Source organism: Alosa sapidissima, chromosome 23 (assembly GCF_018492685.1).
Source record: "Alosa sapidissima isolate fAloSap1 chromosome 23, fAloSap1.pri, whole genome shotgun sequence".
In the NCBI taxonomy this organism is placed as follows: domain Eukaryota; kingdom Metazoa; phylum Chordata; class Actinopteri; order Clupeiformes; family Clupeidae; genus Alosa; species Alosa sapidissima.
In genome coordinates this window covers 14,947,201-14,970,466 of record NC_055979.1, presented here as the reverse complement: position 1 = coordinate 14,970,466, position 23,266 = coordinate 14,947,201, and the positions used below count along the sequence as shown (strand labels likewise).

Below are 23,266 nucleotides of genomic sequence, written 5' to 3'. Positions count from 1 at the left end.
GTAATCGGCTATGAAAATATAAATATATTTGTGAATACAGTGCTTCATTGCACCCAAAGTTTTGTTTTATCAGTAAAATGATGAAGTTAAAGTTAGTTCAGTTAAAATGTGTTTTTGATTTTGATTATACTGTAATTAACTAAAGATCAGGCCAAGTAACCAACCAAAGGGGATGCCAATTTAAAGGGGTAGGCCTACTTGGCAACTATTTCAATTAAATAAACCTGTTTAGAAATCATTTGGATGGTTAAATTACCTGCTGAAAAATGGTAACTTTGCCCGATCCCCTTAGCATAGCGGAAAACCAACTTTGCAACATTGTGACTACCGTCCAGGTAACAGAAGTGAGAAACAAGAAACTTGTTTTATATCGTGTAGGCCTACCTTGTAACATCCACATTGTTCGGCCGAACTTTTGCTAACCGTTTCGCTAGCTTTTACAAATCCATGCTTTATCGCTACTTTTCCCCCAGTTTGAAATAGCATAATGCACAACTTCTCCAGCAGAGGGGAAATATATCCTATATTTAATTTCAGCATAGATGTCAGTGACACCCTTTTATTGACAAAAATAGTGATGAATGGGTTAATGTGCAATAGGTCTTAAGTTCACTTTCAGTTTCCTTGTAAGATATGCAGAGATCAAAGCAAAACTGAAAGCAGGGTTAGTCTGTTTTCTGTATCATACTTCGTCGGACCAAAATCAGTAAAAGTTATGCTTTTTCGATATATCTGAAGCCGTCGATGGTAAGGGTGTGTCAGTATTTTGGGTTTTCCAAGGTGATATAGCCTAGGAAAGGTTTAACTGAGTGTCATGAGCAGTTGCATGGGTCTATTTGTGAGCTCTTGCTCAATGCATGTAACCCTGGCTTAAAATAGCCTAGACAGACAGACATAGCCTCAAATACTTTTAGGTTGATCTTTACTTTGGAGGGTTACATGATTTCAGTGATTTCAATGTTTTCATTTGTCATATTTTAAGCTTGAATTTGCCATGTATTATTGTTATGACCACATGCTTGAATGACACAGGTCAGGTCCCTATTTAGTCGGTGTCGGTATCTGGTTATTTTTGGGGGGCTTGATGGGTGATGGGAATGACAGATGTAATTTGTAAAAAAAAACATTTCATGTTTGCAGACTGTGTAAAATAAAAGAGTAACATATTTTGGCTGAATGCATGAGAGAAGGTTTAACCAGTGGCAGTTCTAGCTTATGAAGCCCTGGACAAATGGCCACAGTGCAGACTTATGGCATGTTTCTGATTGTGATTCTGTGTACTCCTGTCTGATAAGGTGGTTCAAGTATTTTTCATTGCCAATGGACATGCAAACAAATATCTCAATGAGATCAAGATCCTCCTTCAAAGTCGGCTGAGGGTGACTGAAGCCAGAGATCTATGGGAATGTGATGTCATCGTGGCCCTCTGTACTATCGTTTCCCGAGTTGGAACTGATGTTGAGGCTACACTTCGAGAGATTCCTCCAAGTAAGTTGATCATCCTGGCTATGCACAAAAATCTGTAGATCTCTCACATGCCCTCTTTTTTCCACTTGGGATACATCTTCAAATGTTTTACAGTAAGCCTACAGGCTACATTTTCACCTCTAATCTAATAGAAAAGCCTATAGGCCTATTCACAAATATCTTTAGTTCTGTCTGCATTTTGATAGTAAATGTCTCTTATCCTTAAGCCGCAAAGCCTACAGTTCTTGTGGTGCTGCATCCCACATTTGATTCAAACTACGTGGTACCAAACACCCAGAGGTTCGTGGATCACAGACAAATGATCACAGCAGACCTGCTGTTCAATGAAGATGATAGAATACTCATTTGCTCAAGGAATGAGCAATCCATCAAAAAGGCTGAAAATTTCCTCCACCAAAATGAAAAACACACGCCTAGGCCGATACTGATCAACCGTGTTGATGTCACTAAACGTGCCCCAAAATCTTCCAGTTGCATATTGTTCTGTTTGCTGTTTGTTTTATTTATAATTGTAACCGTTGTTCTCCTTGTCTTTGTAATCACTGTTATATAAGTGAAGCTCTGTGCGATTCATGGCCAAGCCCCACAGGCAGCAAAAATACATGCGGACATCAACAGTGATATGACTAACCAGTGTCTTTTGTCTTTTGGTTTAAAAGTACATTGTAGTTTAGAAGTTGTGCTAAACCCCAACTTCAAGCTGTCCACTGTCTCTTCAACCATTATTGTTTTACCTTTATGTTTACTGCTGGAGAACCATGTGAATGTGCTGTAATAAAATAAGTGATCAGTTAATATACAGTACGTACTTACTTCAGAAGACGTGTTTATCTATTCCCATTCTGAAGGCTAATATGACCTAAAGATCTAACTATATATATATATATATATATATAATAGGAAAGTAGGCTTATGATTGTCAGGGGTTAGGAGACAGTAACTAATGGGGCTTAAGTGGCATTTCACCAACTTTACAGGAGGGCCAAAACAACACCAATTGGTTCAGTGTGTTCCTCCCTGTGTTACTTTTAGTTCTTTTAACAGTATACGACCTAATTAAGAGCATTCATTTTGATATATCTCAATTTCGCCAACATTTCACTTATGCTCCTCTGTTTCTTACCCCTCGCTAAGTTAATTTACTTGTATCTATATCTGTATCTGTCTGTCTGTCTGTCTGTCTCTGTACTTTCCTTGGGTGTTAATGTTTTTGGAAACCTATGACTTTTACTCCACTATTTAAAAGACAAGTACTGGTCTTTTGACTCCACTACATTTGAAATACATTTCAGTTTGACATTCGAGCCAGGAGGGGCAAAAAAAAAAAAAAAACTCATAGCAGCTGAGACCTGACCTATACCACTTGGGGAACACAGCACAAGCACATATGGACAAAACAATCATGCTAAATAAACATATATGTTTATTTTTAAATCAGATTTTAAATTACATTGTAACAATTTAACAATTCACCCTTATGAAATCCAATCGCGGCAAGGCAAGGCGGTGTATTCAGGGCACAGGCAGCTAGCGGATGGTAAGGTGATGTTTGCTGTATGTGACAAAAAATGTTTTAGCTTAGAAACCGTGTAACATCGCTTAGAGCACCTTTAATTTCATGAAATGTTAACCCTCCTGTTGTGTTTGTTTCATGTTTACTAGTTTCGTGTTCCTGTTAAAAAAATACTGCTGCATTATAACTTGTTATAAATCCATAGTAACACTGATGATCAAATGTGTTTTGTGTTTAGAGGCCCTGTGTTAACAAAGTCATGGAGCCTCATGATAGTCATAAATTAACAATATTTCTAAAATAAGCTATCCTGTTTTGTAATCAGCTGTGAAAATATAAATAGATTTGTGAATGCAGTGCAGTAATACATTTGATTTTGTTTTAACAGTAGTTAAATTGTGAAATCAGTTAAAATGTAAAAACAGCCTTTGTGATGTTTGGTGTAATGAACTGAAGGTCAGGCTGAGTCAAAGGGGATGCCAATTTCATTTCAGCTTATGTCAGTGACACCCTATTATTGACTAAATAAACATTGCATTACAACCCATTAAAAAGAAGTACTTTTTGAATACTTGAGTGTTTTTCAAAAGTACTCAAGTACTTTTACTTATAGCAACTTTCACTTTTTATTGGAGTAACATTGGATCAGGAGTATGTATACCTCTTGTACTTTGTGTATGTACTTTGTCCACCTCTGGCCATAACTGTAGCACATGCAGTCTACAAGACACCTACTTTGTCAGTCAGTGTAAGATTAATAAAAAAAAAACACAAACAACTTGGAGCACTGCAAATATGCACATACTATGTGATATATGAATGTCATATTCTCTATTTTTGCATTGTCTAGGTTTGCACTGCAAAAGAAAGTAGGCCACATCATTCATAGAAGTGTTTACAGTCACTTTTTGATACCAAACAAATATAGCCCTGATGCTGATCCATAAAGCTTTCTGATTTTTTGTCAATTTGTATATAAAATTCAAATGCGGTACCACATTTTCAGCTTATCTTTAAAAAGCAATATTTAGCTTATTTTATTTACCTATACAATCCCCCAAGTATTTCAAGGCAAGGCAAGCAAGCAGCTGTCTTGATACAGTACCATGGCAAGTGTCATTATTTCATAAGGGCCTGCTGTGACTCCTTACTGCCATCTAGTGTTTGTAAATAGCCACAAGCCCATTTCATCATGAGTGTTTTTTCGTCCAATGGAGGAATGGTTCTCAAACCTGTGCCATTCAGAATTCTTTGAACCTTGGCGTCCAGTGAACCGGCCCACATCTCCACAAGTTTTGAACAGAACCAACGATGCGTCATCAACAGAGGGTGTTTTGAGCAGAGTTTTGACTTTTTTGTGATGGCTTCCAAATCAACTTTTCAGGTTACAGATGGATTTATTTTTGGTCAAAATGCTCCAAATGGTTTAACATCTGGAGTGTGAACCAGAACTGAGCTGGTTCTATATTGGTGGAACAATCTACAAGATGACTTTTTGTGGAATGTGTTTGTTGCTTCCTGTTGCTGTTGGCAGGAGCTGTCTTTTTGTTCTCAGTCTACAGACTGCTTGTTTCCCCTAAGGAGGTACTAGGTGTCTATGCAGGATGTGTAGCAGGCTATACTAAAACAGCCACAGCATTCAGAATAATGGTGGATATTACTATCCCCAAAATCACAGAAGTGTTTATTTACTTTCAGAAATACACATCAACAGGTTTTCAGTAGTATACTGGGAGCAGCAACAACTGCACATGTGTTACCCATATAATTAGAGAAAAATCATTTTTGAATCAACTGACACCTACTGTACAAATGATATATAATTTGCATCTTACAATTACCATACAAGATGACTTTCACCAGACTTTTCTCCAATAAAAGAGACTAATCTGTATCACAGAGTTTGGTTAAATCTTAAAGGATAAACCCACGGCTGTGGCACTTGGTACTCAGCCTCCAGCCTCCTGTCTGCCTCCTGAACCACAGCCGTGGGTATATCCTTACAAACCCTACTTGTGCCTTATTGGCTATTGTGCATCTTTGAAAAAAGGGAAAAAACTATGTATTTATTATACTTCATTACAATCACTTTTTTAAATTTAGTTGGTGATCTCAGGCAACATTGTACCATTATGGAATGTAAATCTATATTTTTCAGAAATAAAGTTAAAGGATTATAGGCTGTATACAAATCAGTATATGAAATCATCAAAATAACTGTTTAGTAACACACATTATAAACCTGTCCTAATTCACAAATAAATGTAAGCTGCAGTGCACACACAAGCACCCACACACACATGGTTTGCATGTTTGTTTTTGTATAGGGGATTGATGTCTCATTTTGTTTAAATAAGAAAATTAGATAGATAGACAGATAGACAGATAGACAGACAGACAGACAGACAGACAGATAGATAGATAGATAGATAGATAAATAGATAGATACTTTATTGATCCCCAAGGGGAAATTCAAGGTCTCAGTAGCATAGGCTACAGACACACACAACATGCACTTACAGAAGAAAGGGTAAATATAACAAAAATTAGACTATGTTGACTTGATGGTTAAGGGCCCCAAGTAACCACATGAAATCGTGGTCCCCGCCCGACGCACTGACTAACGCTGGCATGCATATGCATGCAAAAACAGGAACGATGTAGACCAGACCTCAAGTAGGCTCACAAAAAATACCTCCGTGTAATAGGCCTAGTGCAGATTACTGTGTATCATCAGCTCTCTTTTTGATTGGTTGGTCCACAGCTTTGTTTATGTAAACGCCCCCACCAAGGCTAATCAAAGTCCAAACAGGCAGAAGTCGAACCGAAGGGCAGGTAGGAAAAGTTTCTTTACGTCTTGACTATTCATGCTTTCATCGTATTTTAATTTTGGGAATAGTAACCTATTTTTCAATTTACAATACAAATGCACAGTTTTTATCTTGTCAAGAGTGTAATGTGATCTGAAATGGCAGTCCGGCTACCTTTGCGGCTAGAGGAAATGTGGTCACAGCATCTTAAACTCTTACAAAATGTTCACGCTCACTGTATAGTAATTGCAACTCCTACCGAAATAGTGCAATTCCATTATTATAACGATACGCATTTAATGATTCATCCAACAGAACCGTGCACTTTGAAATCTGTGGGACTGTTTCGTATCCCAAGAGCGTTTTTCTCTTTAGCAATAAACGTTTTTCAGGAAGCCTTTCAGGCTGCGTATTCTTGTAGGCCTAGTCCAAAAATCCCTCAAATGTAACAAGTGTGTTGAAAGAAAATCGTTGTATATATTTCAAACAAGCACATTAAATACTTTGAAATAGCCTAAACTGTCTGGGGCCGTCCTGTCAGTAGCGACCTGACCATGCCTTCGGCTTGCAGTTGTAGTTTAATTAAAATCTTTTATTTACAATAACAGCGATTGTCAGACGAAATAGTGGGAAGCCTGGCTCCCCTTGGCTTTGGGAGAAAACGCCACTGAACTTTAGTGACATCAGAATTACTGTCAGGAACTGCAGATCATGATCTCTCTTTCTCTCTCTCTCTTAACTAATTTTCAGTCACTCACAAACTAACTCTCACGCACACACTCACACTCATGCTCTTTCTTTCTTAACAAAGCCTTGACACACATCCCCAAACCACATCCCTCATCTCATAGCAGTGACCCCTTTCCTGTCCTCCTCAGTCATGTTCCTGTACCTCTGTGGCCTGTTGGTGCTCTACTATGTCTACCGCTGGTTTAAAGAGCTCAGCACCGTCCCAGACAAGGGTAACAAGTATGTGTACGTGACCGGCTGTGATTCGGGCTTCGGCAAGCTGCTGGCACAGACACTTGACTCAAGAGGCTTCCGGGTCATTGCATCCTGCTACACAGAGAAGGGCGAAGAGGAGCTGAGGAAGAGCTGCTCCGACCGGCTGACCACCCTCCACCTGGACGTGCGCAAGAACGACAGCATCAATAAGGCTGCCGCCCTCATCAAGGACAAAGTTGGAGATAAAGGTGAGAGAGAGATAGCAAGATAGATAGATAGATAGATAGATAGATAGATGGATTGTTTCAGACACTTTTATAAAGGGGAAAGTGTTTCAGTTAGTAAATGATATCCTGAGAATTACCACTATTATGGCGTAATTCAGTGATTCCCAATTTTGCTATAACTTCTATCTTGAACTATGACATTCATCTCGGTTAAGTATGCATGACTAAGGACACTGACAGAAGATGTTCTGGGCAGCAGGGGCTTCCCAGAACCTGGTGTAATCAGTCGCAGGCAGCTCACAGTTTGCTAGTTGCCGTTAATTGTGCAATGTGTTGCAGTATCAACTGAGAGACCCCACCTTTCCTTAGCTGCCAAGCGTTCTTCACAACTGCTCTGTCTCTGTGCTTATCTAATAATTTGTCAATCTTTCAGTTATGGCCCAATGCAGGGTAGTTGAGTTATTACACGACACAAGTTTGTTGTAGGAAGTTTGTTTTACTTACTGCTCAGAGAGACTAACCGATAGGGCTTTACCTTATTTTTAGTTTGTGTATCATTTTAATAGCCACACCCAAAACATATATCGCAGCACTTTCTTGCACATTTCCATAAAGATTAGGCCACTGCCTACAACCCCTTGCAATTTGTATTCGCTCCCATTTACAAATATCAATTTACATTGACAAATGAAGAGTTCAGATGCAAAACCCTCTAAATCCGTCTGACCACTTTTCTTTTAAATGAGCATTTAAATTCAGGCTCCTATAGGTTTTTGCCTATAAATCGATATTTCAGACCAGGAAGAGAGTGGTATTTAGTGGGTTTAGAAGTTAAATTATTTGATTAGCGTATACTATGTGTGGAGAGCATCCCCTCACCATCTTTATCTCATTTTTGACATAGGTGGCATTTAGAGGCTTTTGCATCTGAACCCTTCAAATGTAAAACAAATCTTTCCTAATCCTGCAGCACTGCCTTTATCAGCAAAAACAATAAGATGCAAAGAAGGTTTTCTCAGTGATCTGCTCATAACGTCAGTATTTTCAGTCCCCCACTCATCCAGCGTGCCTCACATTCCTGTGTGAAGTCATACAAATTCCTGTTGAAGTTAGTTTATGGTTGTTATTGGATTCAAATTCGAATACAATTATTATAATGTGAAACAACAGATTGAGCAAGGTAAAAGGGAATTGGTGATGAGAACCGTTTAAAATCAAACTTAAAAAAGTAGCGGCCTAACTTCTGGCCTGTCATCCCATAATAGTAGCCTACTCATTTGATCCCGTGAGGGAAATTTGGTCTCTGCATTTATCCCAATCCATGAATTAGTGAAACACACAGTGAGGTGAAGCACACACTAATCCCGGCGCAGTGAGCTGCCTGCAACAACAGCGGCGCTCGGGGAGCAGTGAGGGGTTAGGTGCCTTGTTCAAGGGCACTTCAGCCGTGCCTACTGGTCGGGGTTCAAACCGGCAACCCTCCGGTTACAAGTCCGAAGTGCTAACCAGTAGGCCACGGCTGCCCCAATATATTTTATATAAAAAATGTGCTCACTCTTGATTCAGGTGATGTTGAAAATCTAATTCAGACGAATAGGCTGAAGACTTGCGTTCAAAGGGCTATATTGTTGCAGCCCCCATGCCGGATTTCTTTTTTTTTTTATTTCTGGTAAAAAAATAGCAGTAGGCTAAAGGTTGCTGATCCCTGACATAGAACATTGAACATGAACAAGTAGCAATAAATACATACACCCTATTGCCAAAAGTATTGGGTCAGCTGCCTTGACCATATAGGCGCCGATTTATGTTTCCGTCGGTGGGTGCTCAAACAATTAAATGCCCGATACCAGCGCCCATGTGTATTGTTGCCATAGAGCAGCGTTTCTCAAACTGTGGGTCACGACCCACTACTGGGTCGCGGAGACGTGCCAGGTGGGGCGCGAACTGACGTGAAAAACAGGAGTTTTTTATTTATTTTTTTTATCTGTAGCCTGGGCCCAGGTAGCACCCGATGCGCAATGGACGCACTGTTATTCACAGGGAAGCGCTCTTGTCAAGACAGCTTAGTTAGTCCCGACCTACATGAGATTTTGAACGTTGTTGTGAGAGTGGTGAATTTCATCAAAACCCGGCCCTTAGAAGCGCGTCTATTCTCCGCACTTTGCGAAGAGATGGTAGCTGACCAAAAGGCTGTACTGTTTCACAGCGAGGCAAGGTGGTTTTCCCGATAGTCTAGGTCCTGGGAAAGATTTGTATGCACTTCATTTAGCGGAGAATATCTCAACTGTTATAGACTAATATGACCCCATTGAACAACGTGGGATGTGTGCCAAAATCGCTACCTGGGACGAAAGTCCTGAAAATGACCACAATAGGTGACACTATTATCACGTTATAGGCGAATGGGACTTTTTTCCCCTTTATAGATATTCTCATAAACTTCTACCAGTTTAATCTTCATAATAAGAGAAATACTTTTTGTATTACACTTTGTCTTACAAATAAAATAAAATATGCAAATTAGCCAATATCTCATTAAATATGCATACATAAACTCTTCAAGCTACATATTTTCTAAGGTGATCACAATGTTTACAATGACCATGTAGTGTAAGAATTCTGGTTTGATACTTAATTGTGTTTCTGTAGATGTTACCAATGTAATGTAGCTGAAATGTAATATAACTGTAGAAAGAAAACAAGCATTTGATTAATAAAGACATTTTATTTCCAACCTTGCTATTATCATTGGAACGTTAACTTAAAGCGAAACATAAAACAACAGGTTTATTCCCTGTGTTGCAAGGTAAAACTTTCAACTTTTTCTCAACAGAGTCCAGGTATGGGAATTATAATGAGAACTCATTCAGTGATAGGATTTTTACAACTATTGCCTCCCTTACATTTGCAGTAGGGCCTACTTGCAGCAATGGATACCAGCTACCCGACAGGGACAGCCATTCTTGTGTGCACACTTGCCACACGAGCAGGGATCTGGTAAACCTTCAGGTGTTGAGATTACAATCTCAGGGACTAATAAACTCCCCTTTCTTACAAAACCATAAGCATCTGCATTTAAGATCGAGGTGGTGTCTGTAAATGGTGCTTGGACCCAAAGCATAAGCTCTTATTGCATTAGTTGAGGTGCAAGCGGTCCTCTCAAAGTCCATCTTAAGGGCATGACTATCAAACGCAGCAATGCGCAGGTCGTCAAATGTCTCCTTGTCTGTTGATGGTTTGAGACATTTGACCAATGTTTCCGCCATTTGTATTGCACTCTCTGTTAGATGTGGACAGTTGAAGTTGAGGATCAGAGACGAGTTGTCTGGTTTGCGGACAGTGTTCAGAGCTGCAAGTTTGGTTGATATTTTGCTGGTTGTATCGCACCCAGTCAGCCCATGTAGTGCTGGGAGACACTGTATGACACAAGCGCTATGCAGATATCATGAAGTGGTAATATTGATCTGTTCACTCCTGAGTTGCGGATGAGCCAGAGATCTTGGAGGCCAAGATTTCTCCAATTGACTCTTGTGTGGTATAATAGGCACACAAAGACATCTGTATCACCTGATGACAGTGTCAGTTGCACTGGTCTTAAATCTCTCGCTTCGTCCCTCAGTTGGATCATTAATAGGTCTCTGCTGAGATGGCTCAGATTGTTCTAATGTTAGGTTGTACAATCAGCCTTAGCCATATCCCTTTGTAATGTTCTGTAGCAGGATTTGGTGTGGTATTTTATGATATCTTGCTCTTGCACTGTGAGTTGAAGAACCCTAGCAGTTCAATAATACCCCTGCCAATTTCACCACTAGAGAGGTACAGATTGATTCTTCTTCGGGATGCACTCGTCAAGATTGATATACTACTGTTAGGTTGCTCAAAAAAGCTAGATTTATTTATTTTTTAACCATAAAACATTTCCTACTTCAAACAAAAGTTGCCTTAAGCATGGCATGTCACTTTTTATTTTTAACCCACATAATCCACAGATACTGTAAATTGAAATGAATTAATTAAAGCTTATTTTACCATGTTTCCTGCTGTAACCCAGTCAATGAAGTATTAGCTATGTGACACTGGATGGATAAGTCGTTCTCTCACTCTCTCCAGACCATTTGATATTTTGTAAAATAAGGTTTCAAATATGAGTAATTGGTATGTACCAACTTATCTATTATTTAGGAGGAATAACTTCATGACATGAAGAAACTGTAACTTCATCAACTTGTCTGAGACTAGGCCTGTGTGACTAGGCCTACGTGAAAATAAAAGAAAACACTAGCAGCTAGTTAGCTAACAAACTGTAGTTAGCTAGCTACAATACACACCAAATTAAATATAAAACTGATACAAATTCATTATAATTATTTAAATACACAAAATTACAACTCATATGATAATGACACGTAATAAGTGTACACAGCAACACAAAGAATAAAGAGTAGATTGCCTTACTTTTCTTAATCCCACAAGTCATCTTGCTTGACAGCCATGTGCTCGATCTCAAGGTCACTATGGCTGCCAAGTAAACTTTTGTTGAAAAAAAAAAAAGTTGTGGTGATGACAGCAATATTTAGAACAGATAGGAAATGTAAGCTTTTAAAGTTTAGGTTAATAAATAACTGGCAATTCTTGTTTGTTGCTAGTTGTAGGCTATGCAATTGGTTGACTGTTTTTTAGCCATTTTCTTTATATCAAATCAGAATGCTTACACTCTACTATGACCTTACAATCATGGTCATTGTGAACATTGTGATCAGAAAATCTATAGCTTCAAGGGTTTATATGCATATTTAATGAGATGAACAGTTGAGATATTCTCCGCTAAATGAAGTGCATACAAATCTTTCCCAGGACCTCTACTACGAGGTAAATTGCTGTTGCGCGTGTTTGAGCTCCGAGTCGCCTCTTCTTGGAGGAAGAGCGTATGTTTGAATCTGCAAGCATGTTCACTAATGAACATTTCTTGACGAAGCTGGCCTATCTTAGCGATATATTTGATATATCTTAGCGATACATTTTAGTTAAATGTCCAGTTACAAGGCAAAGACAAGCACCTACCTCACCTAGCAAATAAGATTACTGCATTCACCAAAAAAACTTGAGTACAGGCGCCTAATTGCCTTCTGAGCGAAATCGCTGAAACGTCTGATTGGGAGCCACTCTTGTGATCCCATGTATTAAACAGTAGGCCTACATCACATCCCTGCAAAGTTTATTTAAAAAATATTTCCCAACCAGCAGTGCTCAGTATGACTGGATTATGGATCCATTTAATGCAGCATGTTGGTATTTCATTGAATATATTGTACAATGCTGTAAAATGGCCTATGCTTCCTAATATGTTGCTGGAAAACAGAAATATGTGTGTTATGTATTTATTATTAGGCCTATATCTGCAGCACCAGCTGATTTTAACTCTGTTGAAGAGGATATATTTAGAACTTGTCATTATTTCAACCTACCACTGTCATTATTGACCTACCACTTTCTTAGAGCGATGAGGGACAGGTGGGGCTCGAGAATGCCCCCTTGATCAAAGTGGGGAAAAAGAAAAAGTTTGAGAACCACTGCCATAGAGTTTTTGAGAAGTAATATGCACTTCAACACTTTAGGAAATCAACAGCGGCCGACACACAAAGCGCCAATACAGTTTGCGGGAGTCCATGGGCGTCACCCCCGAGGACATTTCTTAAATGCTGTTAAGCAAAGACACAATTTTTGTGCACTTTCAGTCACCTACACTACGCCTAAATCACGCATGATCCGTCTTTTGACTCCTGAACAGTTTTCGTAACTCAGAAGGTTAATTGCGTTAACTAAAAGGAAAAACACTTTGTTTTTAAAACCAAAATTATATTTTGTGTTGACATCACGCCGTTAAAAAACCGAGATATAGCCTATCCATCCAGCTGACAGTAGGCCTAAGTGGAGGCAGTGGTTCTCAAACTTTGCCATATCCTACGCTGGTGTAAAAGGCGTGTATGGTATCATATTTTTTGTAAAGGTCTGCCAGGGATATAGCCTGACGAGCCAGACCCACATTAATAGGGTCTGGGCACTCACCGTTCGCAGTGCTCAGTCCGAGGGGCGGGATAATCAGTTGTCTTTCAAATTCCCTCTGCACGCAATAGGACAGCGGCAGCGCTATGAGTCCCATGCGTTTCCCACCAGCGGAGCTGGCTAGCTACAAACGTTGGCCAACTTAATAAAACCTTAACTCGTGTCACTGTTCGCCAACAGCAACATCCATCTTATTTGTTTTCAAGTAGCAGGAAATTCAAGCCAAACCGTTGCAACTCTGCCATCAATCATTATGTTAAGCCCACCTATCGACTCTATACACGATTTCATTGGCCTGATTGAGTTTCGATTTCTGGAGCTCACAAGCCAACGGAGAGTTGGAGAGTTGCTAGACTGAGGAGCATCTCGCTGCAGCCTGCGGGAAGGCGGGGCTTGACATCAAGCCCAGCCCACATCCAAGTCAGCCATGTTTTTTTGTATTACGTCACACAGTTTAAAATTGCTGGCGGCAAGAGGGAGGCAGTCAGCAGAGAGAGCCAGAACTCGCAACGAGACTGAGCGAGCTGCTAGTGCTACATTCTACAAACCAGCAACTTACTGCAAAACACGTTTTATTGTGTAATTCAACACGTAAACTGTGGATTCAAACCAGTGCAACAACTCGCAACAGCACCAACATTTCCATTGTCACACTACTCGTTCGTCAGATAGGAACTAGCTAGCGGGCTAGCTAGCCAGCAAAGTTAACCACCCAGATGGCAAGAGGCTGGCGGCGGCCCAGTTTCGCTGTCGCCGGCGGACCGCTGAGTTTTTGCACATCGGTTCTACCGCGGTCCGCTGGGCTAACGAGCCACAGCTTTGACCACCTTTTCTTTATTCATTTATACGGTGGACTGCCGGTGGCCTAACGTTACCATCGCGGGTTGCTGACAAGTAGCCTATCTACCGGTGGTCCGATAGCTGCTTGCTGGGAAGTAGCCTATATTTGAGATGAGGATATATCTAGCTTTATCTGACCAGTTAACGTTACACAATGCATGCTTCTAGTTCACCTGTTAATAAAGCAAAATCGCCCCTTTGTAGCCGACATTTGGTTGTAATGGAGAATTCTTGCTGTTAAACTGATAGTCCATGATAATGCAACAACACACCATTCTACTTTTGAGGGCTAAATGAAATGAAATATGGCTCGTTTTACGTTTGAACACATTGTCATCAATATTTAAAATGACCATTTTTTTGAATGTGCATGTTATTGTTTCAAAACCGGAAATCAAATGAACGAAAAAGTACACAAACCCAATTACAGTAACTAGCCTAGGCCTACATGAAAAATTCACTGTGGTTGCATGAAATGTAATTTGTGTTTAGCCTACATCATCAGTTTCTATCATCTAATATGAAACAATATACCAGAGAATGTCTAATAAGGGGAGAACTGCCACTCTCGGAAAACTTCCGGTTTCTGAACTGGTTGCAGTTCCTTCTGTGGTTCCACATGAGGGAGCTCGTCCATGAGTGCAGAATGCATGGAGGTCTATGGAGCTGTACCCCTCAAAATCCACTTTTCTTGGGATATCATTTTTTTTCAAGTCATTTGAATATTGTATTCGAAAGGGGAGGCATGGAAAATACACTTGGTTGAGTATTATATTTTTAAAAGTCACTTAATCGTTCTAAAAAGCCTTTCAAACGTGTCAATGACGTCACTCATTAGCACAATGCTAGTGTGTTATGGGCAACAACGACCCAACCTGTAAGAAAACAAAAGGACATAAGTACTCGTTCATTCAACTTTTATACCTATAACCCATGTTGAAGTTATACAGACTACAATCAAATCTGAGATTTGTCAACGACAATCAGGTGAAAGAGACAAATTTAGCCGTCTAGCTCCATTGACTCCCATTCATTCTGCACTCATGGCGATCGCCCCCAGTGGAAATCTGGTGGAACTGCAACCAAAATTCGTTACAATGGGACTTAATATGAGTGGCCAGGCTCTCCGTAGACGGGCTCTGAATATACTATATAATTCGCTACCAGGCTGTCGGAAGTAAAGCCAAAGCGTATGGGGAGTGACGTAGGCAAAGAAAACATGGCTGAGTTGGATGTGGGCGGGGCTTGATGTCAAGCCTCGCCTTCCCGCAGGCTGCAGCTTGGGGCTAGACTAGCCCTGGCAGCTAGGGGCACGTCTAGATTTCTAGGCTACCAGGGATATTCTTAGGCCTATGAATGGTGTGCCTTCTCACAAACGCATAGTCTGGGCTCAGCTAGATGTAGCTTTCTCCTTCACCAACCTGTAAGCCTATAGGCAGTCACGTCGTCAGTGGCACTTTTTCATCTGCTGATACAGCAACATGTATTCCACTATAGCATTGCTCCTCATTGCCTTACTCCTTTCCTTTTCAGAATGTTATTTCTATCCATAATCATAAGGCTTTCTTCAGTGAATTAGCAAGATACCATCAGAAGCCAACAATCATAAAACACCTGTGCCCGCGCTCTCTCTCCCCTGCGCATGAAGCTATAGGCTAGATTTGCGTGAGTTCTTTCTATTTGCTTTACTTTTGCGAGTTGTGACCACCTCATCACATTAATAGGCTATGTTATAGACGTTCTATGAGGTACCAGTGTTTAGCTGTGTCACAAAACAATAAGCTTTGTCAGACTACTTTTAAAATGATATTCAGGGCTACATTTTAAACATTCGGGGCTGAAGACCCGACAAGGCCTTCAGGTGGGAAGTGTCAGGAATTTTCATACGCTCTCATTTTCAAGAGACGCTCTCATTGGTGGTTAGGATATGGAGTAGGGAATTGACAGCAACATAGCCAATCACATTATGAGAGATGCTGAATTTAACATCAACTGCGATGTTTGATTTTAAATTAATGTAAAGTTAGCCGGGACTGTAAACTGGCACACGTGGGTGCTCGAGCAACGGAGCACCCACGGTATCGGCGCCTATGGCCTTGACTCGTATATGCATTTTGTGACATCCCATTCTTAATCCATAGGGTTTAATCTGACGTCGGTCCTTTGCATAGCCTGACGAGCCAGACCCACATTAAAATGTAGGATCTGGGCACTCACCATTCGCAGTGCTCAGTCCGAGGGGCGGGATAATCGGTTGTCTTTCAAATTCTCTCTGCACGCAATAGGACAGGCTATGAGTCCCATGCGTTTCCCACCAGCGGAGCTAGTTGGCTAGTTCAAACTTTTGCCAGCTTAATAAAAGCTTAACTCGTGTCACACTGTTCGCCAACAGCAACATCCATGTTATTTGTACAAGCCAACGGAGAGTTGCTATAGCCCTGGCAGCATGTAATTTGCTGCCGCTAGCGTGCGTCTAGATTTCTAGGCTACCCTTTGCAGTTATTGCAGCTTCAACTCTTCTGGGAAGGCTTTCCGCAAGGTTTAGAAGTGTGTTTATAGGAATTTTTGACCATTCTTCCAACAGCTCATTTGTGAGGTCACACACTGATGTTGGACGAGAAGGCCTGGCTCTCAGTCTCCGCTCTAATTCATCCCAAAGGTGTTCTATAGGGTTGAGGTCAGGACTCTGTGCAGGCCAGTCAAGTTCAATTACACACACTCACACACCGCATATATGGTAAGTTACCCATGTAGAACCAGTAAACATACACAAGGCACACTGCTTTGCATTAAATCAGAAAGCCTTTCATGAAATAGATATGCCCTTGAACTCAAAGAGCACCTGACTTTGATATATAGATATTAGTGTAGTAGCACTCCGGTAAGCAAAATTCTTGGCACTTGGGCTTATATATTATCCAAAATGTACTCTTCTGTAGCCTTCAGATGTCTTTTGTTTTTGACCTCCTTTCTGTCTCTTGAACATGTGAATGTATGTGTCACACGAGTGCCCGCACACTTAAAGGAGAATTCCGGTGTGATATTGACCTAAAGTGTATTGAAACATGATACCGAGTGTGAACGTATGTCTCATAGCCCATCTCGGCTTGTCCCCTGCACTCCAAAATCTGGCGCTAGTTAGCCGATGCTACCAACAGCTTTTTCAATAGTGGTGCTTCGGCATCGGGCTAGCCATGCAAATAAATCACTGTTTTACACCCATTTACGAGGCTCAATGTATCTCCACACTTCATTGGTAGACTTCCGAGGGCCCTGACATTTAAAACGAGACATTGAGAACTTTGAAAAAGCACTGGTAGTTTACTTACAAGAAGATTTATACAGACAGTACCTTCACGAAGTTTAGCGTTTGCAGCCATCTTGAATTTAGTCACGATAAGTCGAGCAACGAGTAAGAATGAACAGGTATGATAAGGGATCAGATTCCAAAAATAATTCAGTGGAAATGCATGGATTCCAGTTGCTGCTACTGGAAGAAACTGGAATCCATGCATTTCCACTGAATATACCTGTTCATTCTTACTCGTTGCTCGACTTATCGTGACTAAATTCAAGATGGCTGCAAACGTTAAACTTCGTGAAGATACTGTCTGTATAAATCGTCTTGTAAGTAAACTACCAGTGCTTTTTCAAAGTTCTCAATGTCTCGTTTTAAAGGTCAGGGCCCTCGGAAGTCTACCAATGAAGTGTGGAGATACATTGAGCCTCGTAAATGGGTGTAAAACAGTGATTTATTTGCATGGCTAGCCCGATGCCGAAGCACCACTACTGAAAAAGCTGTTGGTAGCATCGGCTAACTAGCGCCAGATTTTGGAGTGCAGGGGACAAGTCGAGATGGGCTATGAGACATACGTTCACACTCGGTATCATGTTTCAATCATAGACAGTAAAAGAAAATGGACCAACAGACTCCGTCGTTTTCAATGGGAGGGCACTGAGTCAAATAGAACGATTTTTCAGTTGGTCCCCCCAGTACTGCGCAGACTCACACTTAACTTCGTGACGTTAGCCATCGAACTGAATCTTGTAACTCATATGATAGATACACAGAAATTCTTCTCACACTTCCTTCGCCTTCAAAGTCATCAAAGTTAAACATTTATTTATGTATTATTATCATTCTCACCAAGTCGTGTTAATGTTGAAGCTACCATACATGATCATCTTCAAAAACAGTCATGCTAAAACAAAACAAAAAAGTTATAGCCTTGAAGCTAATCTTCTTTCCACTTTTCCGACCTACGGTCAATCCATCGAAAACCTCTGAAATGATTAGTGCCGTTTTTAAAAAAAAATTAGGTTTACTTTTTTTATTATTATTAGGTTGCCTCTGTGTAATGCTTTACCTTAACATACGGTCGTGTATGCTAGGTTTTGCTCATAGATATATCTATGGGTTTTGCTTATGAGTTACCGTCATAGACAGTAAGGTGGACTGAGCTTCTTATCCAAACAATACGGTTATCTCCCTACGGCGCGAAAGAGAGATTACGTCAAAGCTAGCTTCCCTCCAACCGAACAAGCTAACTATTCTTCTTACGGATAACCAACGTTACGGACGAGGTAATGGAGTCTGTTTTGCCTTTGTAGTGTTTATGTAGATTACACAGAAGCTACAATATCGGCACAGGATATATGTTATATGAAGTTATGGTATTTCAAAAAAATCCTAGAATGAATGGACTTCTATGGGAGTTAGCAGAGAGGTGGTCCCTCCAGCCTACGTCGATTCTTCTACTTCCGGGAATTCGCCTGCCCCCTTGGTTTCAATACACTTTAGGTCAATATCACACCGGAATTCTCCTTTAAGGAAGTGTGGTGTGACCTAACAGAAATGCATGCTGGTCAAAAATGTTCAGCCCCTAAACTTAAAACAAAGGTTCAAGGGACTGTTCTTATCTGAGGGCTCTATATAAGATTGCCTCAAGGACAAGCCTAGAAGTGATTATCCACTGGTATTTTGTGTTAAGACCCGTCCCATTGATTACTAGGATATTTATGACCACAATATGAGCATCTACGCTAACCAATGATGAAGAAAGCCTCCCAGAAATATAACGTTTCAATGTGACTCCTTTAAGATAATGTATGCAGTTTGACTGTCAGTATTTGCGTCATTCACACAATCAGTCCAAAAGGGATAATCAACAATATTGTCATAATTTTGTTTTTGCCATTGTGAACCAAATGTTTGTTGCCATTCTTATGAACCAGAAAGTCAGGTATTAAATCCTTATTACGCTCTTGCAGGTCTATGGGCAGTGGTCAATAATGCTGGTGTGTCTGTTCCTTCGGGCCAGTGTGATTGGTTGACCATCGATGACTACAAGTCCATGTTGGATGTCAACCTGATGGGGGTCATTGCCGTGACGCTGAGTGTGTTGCCCCTCATTAAGAAGGCCCAGGGGCGGGTGGTGAATATGTCCAGTATCTTTGGACGGATTGCACCCACTGGGGGTCCATACTGTGTCTCCAAATATGCAGTGGAGGGCTTTTGTGACAGCCTCAGGTGACACACACGCACACACACACAAACACTTTTGATATATAGAAATAAATTGCAAATTTCGTCCAAATATGTGAAGAATTATGTATTATGTATATACCCCAAACTCCTTAGAAATCCTTAACTTCCTTGTCATGCAAGAGCATGCTGTTACACTAACTCTACAATCTCTGAATCCCAGCTTTATCCCCAGTCACCTTATAGACCCTTTCAACAATAAAAACAAAAACAATGCTTGAACGTTCTATTTGGGCCCCAATCTACTTCCTCTGCATTAAGATAACATATGGAATGTTAAAAAGGAAGTCTTGTGGGGCCAACTATGATGCTGATAATGGAACTCTCTTGAAAGGGTCCATAGACCCTTTCAATGCGCCTGCTCAATGGACACGCGCGACTCGGCCTGCACAATCCAAATAAAACATTCACAATCATGGAAGCAAGGACGCATAGAAGACGACTAGCTAAATTACTATTTCATCCAGCATGCTGCATGCTGTACATATTTGTAAAACTCTTGCATTCAAGTTGACTGATCATCTGTTTGTCCCAAGGAGAACAAGTATTACCTTGACGTTTAAACACACATGGGGAAACTGAACTGTCCAATCAGTAGACAATGATAAGCTAGCCAACTATGCTACTTTGTTTACAATATTTCCAGGCTTCAACCAGACAGCTGAATTAAAGAGGTAGAGGTGTAATAGAAATAGTAGGCCTAGGCTATAGGCTAATCTGCATTTGGTGTGCTGTCATAAATATCAGCAATTCAGTATTCTCTCTTTTTATATCAGGATATAAAATAATATATTATATTATGTTATATTCTAATCCTCTGGTGTTCCAAGGTAGGCTATTGAAATGTTATAAAATGTCTAACCCCCTACCCCCCCCCACCCCCTCCCTTAATTTGGATTATACAAATTAAGTAATTTCATACAAAGTGTTTCAGAAGTCCTTTGGCTGGTAATGAAATGTTTTAATGATTATCAATCTATTACAATCTACTGAATAATAAGCATCTTCTTGATATTTGAATGAATCCAAATGGAAAAGCAGTCCATGGTCCAATTAGCGTTCCAGCTTTCAATCAGCTGACTCTGAATTTATCCTATTTGTAACTAGAGGTGGGAGTCATAATGGTTACTATCACAATCCTTTGGTCACAATAGCGATATCATTGCACGGTACAGCGAATCAATTGATGGAAAATCATCCATGTTTCATTACACATCTGTATAACTGAAGAAAGAAAATAACAATTTGGCAAAAAATATCCCTATCCCGGCAAAAGTATGTATTTGATGTACAACAAAGTGCACCATTTTCTCCCTGTCAGTTTCTTTTCACTGGAAGTTTACTCTCATTTATTTAATAGGCCTATTTACCAACATGAGAAGTCATGAAGTAGTGACTACATGTCAGATTGGTTTTGGTGAAATTGGTTATATATTTAGAAAGACCTGCATGTTTTAGTAAAAATATTGATATTTGGTGCTAGCGTATTGATAATAACGATATTATCACAGCAACCACCCTATTGACAACCCTGGTCTTTTGTCAAAGGTTGAACATGCATCCCTTTGGTGTGAAAGTCATCTGCATCGAGCCAGGCTTTTTCAAGACTAATGTGACTGACACCGAGATCTTGATGCGTAATGTTCAGCAGCTGTGGGACAAGCTACCCCAGGAAGTAAAGGATGATTATGGTGATGACTTTGTTCCCAAAGGTAAATGTTTTGTGGGTGCTTCCTGTTGATTTCAAAGCCATAGGGTTGTTTAAAATGTAGACCTTCTTTGTAACTTATTTTCTTTTGGATAAGTGGCTGAATGTGGCTGTAAACTTCAGCAGAGGATTCCAAAAAACACTGCGCCAAAATCAATATGCAAATTTCAACTTTGAACAGTGTTTGTCCATCCAGAAATAAGTAGTCTTGAGTAGTCTTGAGTGGCTTTTCATCTACTGTTTTTGTGTGTGTGTGTGTGCTTTTATTCTCCCTCTGTAGTGAACAAAGTTATGGAGGACAAATTCGCCAAGCTGCCCGATGCAGACCTGATGAAGGTGGTCAGCTGCCAGGAGCATGGCGTCTCGGCAGTGCACCCTCGCAAGCGATACTCTCCTGGCTGGGACGCCAAGCTCTTCTGGCTACCGCTGTCCTACATGCCTTCCTGCGTGTCCGACTACCTGCTGCTAAAGGACGCTGTCAAACCAGCCAAAGCTGTCAATTAGGTCTTGAGCCTTGTTGGGGTTCAGGCAGTTTTATACTCTGTCCACTATTACATATTTTAATGTTGCTCTTTTATAATACACATATTTTACAAACATAGTATATTCTTACCTTTTTTGACATAACACAGATACAGGCTCCGAAGGTGTATCTGGCAATTAAATGCAATTATGGCGTCAAATACATTGTAAGTATATACAACACACTCTGTATGTTAACATTTGTGTAGAGATGTTACATGACATGACATGATCAAATAAATTGGACTGGCTCATAGGACTTCCTTGTCACCTTTAGAGTTGATTGTTTTTTGAAATCTTAAGCCAAAATGAAAGGGAAATATTAATATGACTGTGTTTTTTCAAATAAAAAGTATAGGTTCCCAAAAAACTTCATGGGAAGTAAATATGTTAATGTTGAAATTGAATCGGAGATCAGTATCTGTATGTTTCTTTGCCGAGTCATATAGGCTACAAGAATTTACTGGTTTGAATTTACTTTGTCCAAATACTCACGAATACACTCCGTACTTTGTGTTTTCTTGCAAGATCTGTATGCTGTATTTTTCCACTTGACCACACAGTTGAGTTTTGCACTCTGCTATAGCTCCTTGACACGCCTTTTCCTGCCACACGAACAGCTAGTCACAGGTAAGTTGATCAAGGTACAAGAGGTCAAAGGTCAAGGTGAGACTGCATGCATGTCTCCAAGAATGAACCAATCTGAGACCTTTGGCGTGCTGATAGGTTTGTGGGCTGAAGGTGGAACAGAAAGTTAAAGTCTGCTCTGCAAATGAGGCAACTTCTTTTTGAAATCTCGAATGGAATTGTCTCTGCACTTTTAAGAAAATGTCAATATATAGTTTCTCAACTATTGTAATGTAAAGAGTACAGGGAGCTTGCTGAAACATTTTGGGACGTCTGGGATTGTTTACGTTGCTCTAAATGCCCTTTCTGTGCTGTGCATAAAATAATGAGCAGGAAAGGGTAATCAGGGAGTCCTTCACAACACATACCAGTTTATATTTAACACATGACTACTACAGAGTATCTTAAAGTCAGCTGTAGGAGCTGTATAGCTGGTCTACCCACTTTCCAAATTAGTGATATATTTACCATGTTGTCGTTCACCTTGATGCCATATTAAGCAGCACCATTTTGCCCCCATACATTTCACACGATGGGCCTAGGCAGGGTTAGTGAAGAGGCATAGCTTTTATGTAGGCTACTGGAATAAGTGTGCTCGACGTGTGCACACAGGAACAGTACTGGAGCATTGACTAAATGAACTGAAGCATTGACTAATTCATAAGCCCCTTGAAGGTCACAAAGCTATTTGCACAGTTTAGTTCTGCACTCATATTCCTTTGAGCAAGCATGCCCCTTGGTGGACAACAGAGGTTACTGCAGTAAAGAAGTCACATTAAAGGGATACTAGGCAACGTTTTCGTGTTAATTAATCATCGTAAGTCGTATATGGTTAAATTACTCATTACGGGGCGAATGAAGGCTCTCTCGCCCGCCCCTACTGCCTGTAGAAAGAATATCCCACTTGCAAGTTCGGTGTATCTTACCCGCCGACCGAAGCATGCGATCGCAGTTTTCAGCACAGAGGCAGGCTAACGA

General features: G+C 40.4%; 1 protein-coding gene and 1 long non-coding RNA gene across 2 annotated transcripts; both read left to right on the top strand.

Annotated features, from left to right (window-relative positions):
* Positions 1 to 626: 626 nt before the first annotated feature.
* On the top strand, positions 627 to 3,362 carry LOC121698318. Its single transcript, XR_006026742.1, has 3 exons — positions 627 to 747; positions 1,296 to 1,488; positions 1,695 to 3,362. It is a non-coding gene; the product is annotated as an uncharacterized LOC121698318 (long non-coding RNA).
* Positions 3,363 to 5,804: 2,442 nt separating this feature from the next.
* Positions 5,805 to 21,920, top strand: LOC121698317 (retinol dehydrogenase 7-like). Its single transcript, XM_042080318.1, has 5 exons — positions 5,805 to 5,836; positions 6,690 to 7,004; positions 19,158 to 19,416; positions 20,980 to 21,143; positions 21,420 to 21,920. Exons 2-5 carry the CDS (start codon positions 6,692 to 6,694, stop codon positions 21,641 to 21,643), a joined length of 960 nt encoding a protein of 319 aa, XP_041936252.1. The 5' UTR covers positions 5,805 to 5,836; positions 6,690 to 6,691; the 3' UTR covers positions 21,644 to 21,920.
* The last annotated feature ends 1,346 nt before the right edge of the window (positions 21,921 to 23,266 follow it).

Excerpts from the sequence above, each read along its gene's own strand:
- LOC121698317 (XM_042080318.1), top strand. The coding sequence starts at position 6,692 with ATGTTCCTGTACCTCTGTGGCCTGTTGGTGCTCTACTATGTCTACCGC. Across the intron at positions 19,417-20,979 it reads GGCTTTTGTGACAGCCTCAG|GTTGAACATGCATCCCTTTG; the intron begins GTGACACACACG and ends CTTTTGTCAAAG. Across the intron at positions 21,144-21,419 it reads TGATGACTTTGTTCCCAAAG|TGAACAAAGTTATGGAGGAC; the intron begins GTAAATGTTTTG and ends CTCCCTCTGTAG.